General features: G+C 46.2%; 1 protein-coding gene across 10 annotated transcripts in view; it reads left to right on the plus strand.

The window, feature by feature from the left end:
* SMOC1 (SPARC related modular calcium binding 1) overlaps positions 1–8,389 on the plus strand; it is a 184,094-nt gene extending 175,705 nt beyond the window's left edge. For 9 of the 10 annotated variants that reach the window (XM_068162116.1, XM_068162118.1, XM_068162117.1 and 6 more), the window contains 2 exons: positions 2,626–2,676; positions 4,565–8,389. In XM_068162116.1, coding sequence (XP_068018217.1) covers positions 2,626–2,676; positions 4,565–4,581 — 68 coding nt within the window. In that variant the 3' untranslated portion in view covers positions 4,582–8,389. The remainder of the gene's footprint in view (positions 1–2,625; positions 2,677–4,564) is intronic. The other variant, XM_068162112.1, reaches the window with a different exon arrangement.

Below are 8,389 nucleotides of genomic sequence, written 5' to 3' on the forward strand. Positions count from 1 at the left end.
GCTGAGCAAATAATGGACAATCTAAATAGCAGTTTTAGTTCAGTAGTGTTTGGACTCTTCTTATTGGTATCTGCATAAATAAATGATTCTCTGTGTGCTTGTGAGGCTTCTAGGAATGAGGGTGCTCTATATATGTCTCTGCTCAATGAAGGGGGTGGTGGACTAGACGACTTTTAAAGGTCTCTTCCAATCTAAATCATTCTGTATCACTGCTGTGCAAGCAACTGTGTGGGAGCAGGTAAAAAGGAGCACTCACCTGGGAAAGGCCTCTGGATCAATAAAGATAAAAAGCTGGTAACAGTCTGAGAGAAAATCTGTAACTAGGTAGTGGCTGTGTGAATAAAAGGAAATGCAGAGTACATCTAATTATAATTACATTAGAATGTAAACAAGCTCTGCTGGTTCAGTGCTGGGGTATTTTTGCCTTGTTCAGATTATCCCCTCTGGAGCTCAGCAGAGGGGCTGTAGTGTCTTGCTTTTAATCATTAGGAAAGTTACTGATGGTTAGCATGAAGCAGGACATCAGTATTGTGTTGAGAACACAAGATAAGGCTTGGTGGTAGCGTGTTCTTCCCCCCATGAAAGGTGAGACCTTCACTTGGTAAGTCTGAGGAATTGCTTCTACCTGTAAAAAAACCTACCAGGGTCTCCTTGGGGCCTTGCCTTTAGAAGGACACCTGGACTAACCAAGTGTGGCTAGAACTGTTACCCAAAACACAGTGTACTTGCAAGGCTGAGTGAATATTCTGCACTGGTGCCATGGTTTAGTAGTCATGAGGTCTTGGGTAACAGGCTGGACTTGATGATCTTTGAGGTCTCTTCCAACCTTATTGATTCTATGATTATCAAATGTGCTGAATGCTGGAGTGTTACCTTATGACACCCAAGAGCTTCCCAAGTATATGTGAGGAACCTGCTCTCATTATCTGCCATACTTTCCCCTCTTTCATGTCAACTTTATGCTTGGTGAAGTGTTGTTTTGGCAAGGTTTGTCTTCTGTAGGTATCGGTGGATGACCTGTGTATTTATCTTGAAGGCAGCTGGCTGAAGACAATGTTCTCTTCCTTTGGGGCCTCAGGGTAGTTTCCCAGCACTGGGAAAGCATGGAAATATTCCAGGCTACTGGGAAGTTGTGCCCTGCCCAGCTTGGGGATCCCTTGCCATTTCAGGGACATTCCCTGCCTTTTCAATCAACTTACCTGCAGCTCCCTGACTCTTTCCAAAGACAAGTAGGTCTCATTCACAGCAAAGCACTGCTTAGCTGCACTGGGTGCAAAAGCAGGTTCTTTCGGATGCCTTTTGGCTTACCCAGGCAGCCAGCCAGAGCCTGGCCAGGCATGGCCCTCCTGTGCCCTCCAGGGCCCTGGGCACAAGAGCAGCCTGGCCACCACGGCTTGTAAAGGCCCTGGCTTTTTATTGCCAGCTCCCAGAATAATCCTAATTAACTCTGGAGGAATCTGCCTCTTGGCAATGGTGCTCTCTGCTTTTTATACATGGGTGCAGAAAAAAAGGTGAGTGATGGTTCCTGTGATCTCACCAGGGCAGATGGCTGATAGGAGGCTGGCATTCGGGGCCCTTGAAGAAGCTGTGTTTGTACAGCTTCTCTGATTAACAGTCTTTGTCTGAAGCCAACAAGTTGTGCTTTGCTAGCCATTTCAAACTCAGCCACCACCACCTTCCTTTCCCCCTCTCTTTTCCTTCCCGGTGGTTCCATTTCTGTCCTGCAGCCCAACCTCCCATCCCCCAGGGCTTCCCCAGGCTCACCTCTGCCCTCCAAGCTTCCGCTCATCTTGCTCTTGCAGAGCAAAATGTGCTTTAGCTGAGGCTGTGCAAAGTGCTTAATGTGCAAAGCAAGCTGTGCAGTCGGGTCAGATGCATGCACAAATCAAAGAGAAGTCTCAGGCTGGGCTGGAGAGTGGCAACAGACTTACAGCTTCTGGCTGGGAGCAGGAGTTCCCATTTCCAGCTAATCCCTCATCTGAAATCAGACCAAGCAGCTGGCAGGAGATGTGACATGCTTTTGAGAGCTGTCTCTATCCAGTGCATGGGAGGAACAGGTTTCCAGCTGAAGTGTGCGAGCCCTTGTCACGGGCTCCATCTAGTGAAGGGTGTGTATGTCTGTACCTCATGATGCAGTCATAGCTCTGCAGCCTGTCCCTGCCCTTCTGCCAGGTAGGAGTTCAGGTCTTTAATTTGAGCCCCTGTTTGATTGTTTGGTCCAAGCTAAAGATTTAATAAAGTTAGGCTATCTGTATTACCTACACCTTCACTCTTTTCTGTCTGTCCCCTTTCTCCATGGTGGTGCTTTGCTTGCTGTTAGCAAAAACTCTTTTGGGAAACTTTATGGTGCTGCTTGCATCTTTCCTTTCTTCTTCCTTCTACAGTTTAGTTTCACCCTGTAATTGCTTCTTGCAAACACCAAATTTCTGGATTTCATGGCATTCACTGGGTATTTAGCATCTCTCACCTCAAGCACGTTAGTCTGAGTCTTGGACGTGAGTCTTAAGGAGTGCTGGCAAAACTTACTGTGAGTTTAGGGGAGCTGCTCTGAAGCTGCCTTTCAGCAGCAGAGAATGGGGAGGCTGTGGCATTCTTTGCCTTTAACGTGGTTCTTGTTTTTTACAGGTAGCCTGAGCGGGTTCCCCAATGGAAAAAGGCAAGGCCTTAACCCTTTCAGTGAGTATCTTGTCAAAAATACTTCTATTTTTCTCTTTTTCCTCCTCTGATAACCACATGTCCCAAGTTTGGTGTTCTCCTGCTCTCCTCCATTTGCAAACAACAAAGGTGTTTTTTGAATATAATGACATACAGCTCTGTGTGTCACTTCAAAGTCCAGCACTGCCTTTACCTGAGACAGGCAGTACATTGCTAAGGAATTAGAACAGCCTATGGCAGCTATGGGATGAACACTCTCCAACCTTATTCTGTCTGCTTCTAGCAAGCAATGATTTAGGTGATTTGTTGTGTTTGCATTACTCCATGGACTCCCATGAAGACTCTTCATTGTCCTGGTGAAGGTCTGCTCCCCTCTGCATTTTGTGGCAGTGAATCACATCATGCTTTCACTGGGCATGAAGAACAGCTTTTATTTGTTTTGCTTTTAGACCTGCTGCTGCCTCGTGGTTTCCTTGGGTGCTTCTCATTTTGGACTGTGAGAAACAGTGAGCAGCTCTCCTTCCCTGCCTGTCTTTCTCCTGCCATTTGTTGTTCTATAGCACTCCAACATATGTCTAGTTAGACTCCTTTCTGGGTTGAAAAGACCTAGACTCTATATGACAGAAGGCTTTCCATACCTCTTCCTATCCTTATCTTTCTGGGTACTCTATCTGATCTTGATGAGATGGGCTGGACATAGAACTGAAGGTAAAGATCAGCTAAGCCTCATACAATAATGTAGTGATGTTTCCTGGTGTGTCCCCCATTCTGAGCCTCTGTGTGTGATTTATTTTTTTCTGCTGCTAACAACAGAGTGGAGGCATTCACATGTATTCTGTGGCTTCAACTGCCTTCCTAGTCACTCAGAAACCAGTGTAGGACAGGTCATCCCTGCTCATTTGCTGCATTGCATGTGTAGACATTGAAGTCAATCCACTATTTTAAGAGCTGGTCATTGTGAGCAGGCCTGCTGCATAGCTGTGTGGTTTCGAGTAGGACTATCTGGAATGATTTTGCATTTGACAATATTCACCCCCTGTAACAGGGCATATCAGTTAGCACCAGCCCCTGTGAGGCCTGTCTGGTAACCTTTCTCTGTTCCAAAACCAAAATCCATACTTTTCTATCTTCTCTCCAGCACGTTTTTCACCTGTAATTAATCCATAGAGCTCTTGCTCTGATCCTGTCAGAGCTTTGATTGTTTAAGATCCGTTGATGAGGGGTTTAACAAAAGCACTCTGAAGAAATGAGCATGAGGGCATGTGCATTATCTGAACCACCAAGCAGCATCCCTACAACACTCACTGGGACACTAGTAACTCAGCAGGTCCTGAGACCTCCAGTTGAGTGCCATATCTTGTCTGCAGATTCAGTAGCTTGGTAGGCTTCAGAGTGCCTGGTGCAGGCAGGTCTCTGAAGAACCATGAAGCAGGGAGACTGCTCTGTTGTGCTGTTGCAGAGATGGGGACAGGCGGCTTATCCTTGCCTTGGATGCCAGCCTCCTTGAAGGCCTGCTTGCCATGTAGGGGAGGCTGGCTGGAGCTCATGAGGAAATGGTGGCAGGACAGCCTGGTGGGCTTCTGAATCAGCTGTGGCAGGCAGGGGAGCAGAGGAAGAGCTGTTTCACCTGTTGTTTCCTCAGAGGCAGAGGAAAGTGGTGGGTTATGTTTAAAAATAAGTCAATCCCTAGGGCTGCATGTGACTCATTGAAGGTTTTTTTTCAGCAAGGCTGTCTCATTAGCCCGTGGTTGTTTCCAGCCTCACAGCTTACTCTGCAGTCTCAGCCTTCTGGGGCCATGGCTGCAGCACAGGCTGTTCTGTATTGTTATCAGTCAGGTGCCCTTCTGGTTTCAATTTGCCTGCTTCTGTTTTGTTGTTCCTTGACTCCTTGGCCACCCAACCCTTTCAGTAGGTCGCCTGGTGTAGCTGCAGAAGGCAAGAAGGGAAGGCAGGAGCCAGCGCAGAGGAAAGAAAAGACCCAGCGACAGACGGACAGACACCTTGCTGCTTGTGAGCAAGCAGGCAGCACCAGCAACATCCAGCGTAGCAGAAGTGGCACCCAGAACGTTTGCACTTTTAAATAATTGGTTTGGGTTTGTTTCTAATTGCTTTTCAATGCCATTATCCAGTACTTTGGAGAGCGGGGGTGGGGGTGGGGGGGAGGGGTAGCAGGATCATAACTTGTTTAAAATTGGAACAGCTACTGATGAGTAAAACTGAGTTCTCTGGGACTCAAAGAGAATTTTATATACTGTATATAAATATATATGTAAATTGTACAGTTGTCTTGTATAGGGGTTGGAGTCACTGTTCTGTTCCTCCCTTTGCTTTTGAAGGCTCTTAGGGTTAGAGGGACACTTTGCATTTAGTGGGTTACAGTAATGCATTCATTTCTGCCACCATCTATCAGCTGCAAACCTGAACACCCCCATGCAAAAAGGAGCAAGTATATCAGTGTGACTTGTGCTTGCAGTTATGCACACAGTGGCCCAGATACCAAATGCTTCCTGGGAGCAGCTGAACCCCTTCTTTTCTTACTGCAAAGCTCTGTGCTGCTTACAGGCCACTGGGCTTTTGAGTTTCACCTCAGTATCGATGCACTGCAAAGCTGCTTAGTATGGGTAGAAAAGGGTTGTACTAAGGACATACAAAAGTAGTTTCTGCATCTGTTGCAAGTTGGGCAGAAAGGAATTGCAGATTCATTGCTATCCATGCTCAGAAGACACATGTAGCAAATATGTGCCATGCCTTGGGAATCTAACACTGTGGGAAGGACGTGGGAGCCACAGGCCTAGTAGAGTCAGCAGAGTGAATTCTTGCCTCTTCCTCTCTTATAAAGCCTTCCATCTGTATGTTGTACAACAATAAAAGATATTGAGAAGTCTCCTAAAAGCAGCATTAGCCTTGCCTGTTGCTTTGCTAAAGAGCAAAGAACATTTTTGTCAGTGCAGAAAGACACAATCATGCTGCTGGTCCCCAAGACTCTGGTTTGCTTATGTCTCACCACTGCATCTTGGGCCACGCTTACTGGTGAAAGTCTGTCTGCAATGACTGTTCATGTCTTTGGTAGCTGTGAATGCCAAGCTCCTTTTCCTGCACAGTGGGATGGACAAGCTGAGAGCATCCACATCACCCAGTTCACTGTTACCAGAACCTCCTGTGTTAATCACACACCACTATCACATTACAATAACATGAAGGCTTGGGTTGAGAAGCTTGCTGTTCTTGGAGGCCACAGGGCCATGTTCCAAAGTTGTTGCTTACATAATTTCAGATACACTTGTAAAGTCAGCAGTAGGGTGGTGACACCCATCCTCAGCAATGAGTGCTGGGTTTGGGCAGAGTAAAATGAGAGAGTATTTTGCTTTGTGCATTTCCAGACAGTGGTAGGATTTTGTTAGATCATAGGAAATGTTCTGAGCAGCTTCCCACTTCAGACCTGGCTATCCTTGTGCCACTTGCTTCTGGACTAAGAACCTGCAGTCAGAGATGATGAGATGCCATGATAATACAAGATCACTCACCAACAACTGTTTCTAAGGGCATTGTCTCACTGTAGGGACTGGGTTTGTCCCTCACGGCTTTGCTGCCTTGGTTAAAGAGGTTGCAACAGCATCTTCACTGTGCCATGTCATTGTGATGATAGCATGAGATAAACACATCACAGCAGGAGTGTCTGGTGCAGTTAAGTTAGTTCTTTGTTGACAACATGGGAAGTTTATAAAAAAGAAGAAGGCAAACCATAAAAAACTGTTTAAGAGTAGTAATAACTTCCTCTGGGGAGTAGATTTGAGCTAGTTAAAGCATTTGGCATGGTTGAAAACACCTCTGGTAATCTCTGTAGTGTTCATTGCACCACCATAACATAAAGAGGTTGTTTCTTTAGCAAGATCAGAATCACAGGCTGTACCTGGTTGGTGGAGAGTTGGAAGATCATCCAGTCCAACTTTCAACCCAGTGCTGAAGGGTCAACACTCAACCATGTCCCGAAGTACCAGGTCCACATGCTGCTTGAACAGCCCCAGGGATGGGGCTCCACCACCACCCCTGGCAGACCAGATTGTGCTGCTGGGCCTTCATAGTTTCTCACATACAATGTATGTGGGGTTTAGGCCTGAAAACTCCCATCTACTTGATTGCATCTTCCCTTTTTAAATGCCATGGGCAGTATTTGGTGTTGAAATGATTTGGCATAGTGTGTAGTGAAAAATGTTCCAGCCACTCATTAATCCTATCATAGGAGTCAAGAATGAATTCAAGTGCATAAAGCAATAATAATAACAGCAGCTCTTCTTTCTTACTATGCTAGTTTTAGGAATTGAAAGCTCTGACTACTGGGTTCCAATGTTTGGTTTGTTGGGTTGGGTTTTGTGTGTGGGTTTGGTTTTGGTTTTAATGTATAGTTGTATCCAGCAAAATCAGCTGGTTGGATGCCTGCACAAGCTCTGTGAGCCAGGCAGCCACAGGCACTAGGCAGTGCCCCACAAGGTTGTAGGGGTAGTGAGAGCTGCTAAAAGTCACTGTTTCTTTCAACATGGAATGTCAAACAGCCGGTGTTTCTACCTGTCCCATAAATCCATCTGTAGACCTTTTCCTCATGCTTGCCTCCTTCCCCTCCCAATGGCCCACATTCACATGTACCTTGCAATTAAAATTGAGTTAGCTCTTTTAGGAAGCCAAACAAGAGGAGGCTGTTGATGTTAGCTTTGGTATTGGTGGGCATTCATGTTGTTAGGCTAATGCTGACTTTGTGGATGGATTTGGATCCAAGCGCTATATTGCTTTCCTCCTTACTTTCATGAGGCAAGTCCAAGCCCCCTCATCTGGCTTGCTGGCTTTGCTTGGGCCTATAAGAAGCTTCTATCGACAGCTGTACATTGGCATGCAAGACCCAACCAGCACAATTATGTCACATCCAAATAGAGGTTAGGTTACTTGTTCTGAGTTTTTGTGTTGAAAGATCATGCAGGCAATACTGGTTCTGATTCATATAACTCATCCTACAGTTTGTCCAAACAGTCTGTATTCATCAGAGAAGTGCTTTCATTCCTCTCTTCCCTTGTTTCTTTTATTGCCAGATAACTGGCCAGTCCACCTGGCTGGCAGGCCAAGCATGTCCTTATCTGGTGGTGTTGCTGAGCATTCTCTCTGGAATGGGTTGTCCAGGGAGGTGGTTGAGGCCCTGTCCCTGGAGGTGTTTAAGACCAGGCTGGATGAGGCTCTGGCCAGCCTGATGTAGTGTGGGGTGTCCCTGCCCATGTCAGGGGGGTTGGAACTAGATGATCCTTGTGGTCCCTTCCAACTCTGACTGATACTATGATACTATGATTCTTCACCTCTGCTTTGCATTAGTAGCATCCTCCAAAAGCCAGAGTGTCAATGCTGTGCATGGAAGCAGATCCAAGGTGTTTTTCTTCATCCTTCAAGTCCTCCTGGGCTTCTCCAGCTCTACTTTGAATGACAGCTTAAAACAGCTGGGACAGAGAAGAGAACCAGGGCTCTACAGTGCAAGTTGTCTGCTCTTCCTGCCAGAACCAAAAGTCTCTCTTTTTTGGCTGACCCTCCAAGAGCGTTGTGTGTTGAAGGCAGTTGCATTATGGTGGGATTCACCTGTGTGAAGGTGCCGCTTTCCACCACCTGAGTTTACATTGTACTTACCTTGCCAAGGCCATTGCTTGTTAGATTGAAAGGCATCTGTTTGATTTTGGTTTTGTAATAAAATAGATAACTTTTG

The sequence above is a fragment of the Melanerpes formicivorus genome, unplaced genomic scaffold, assembly GCF_026170545.1.
Source record: "Melanerpes formicivorus ecotype bairdi unplaced genomic scaffold, bMelFor1.0.p_v2 SCAF_62, whole genome shotgun sequence".
NCBI classification, from domain to species: domain Eukaryota; kingdom Metazoa; phylum Chordata; class Aves; order Piciformes; family Picidae; genus Melanerpes; species Melanerpes formicivorus.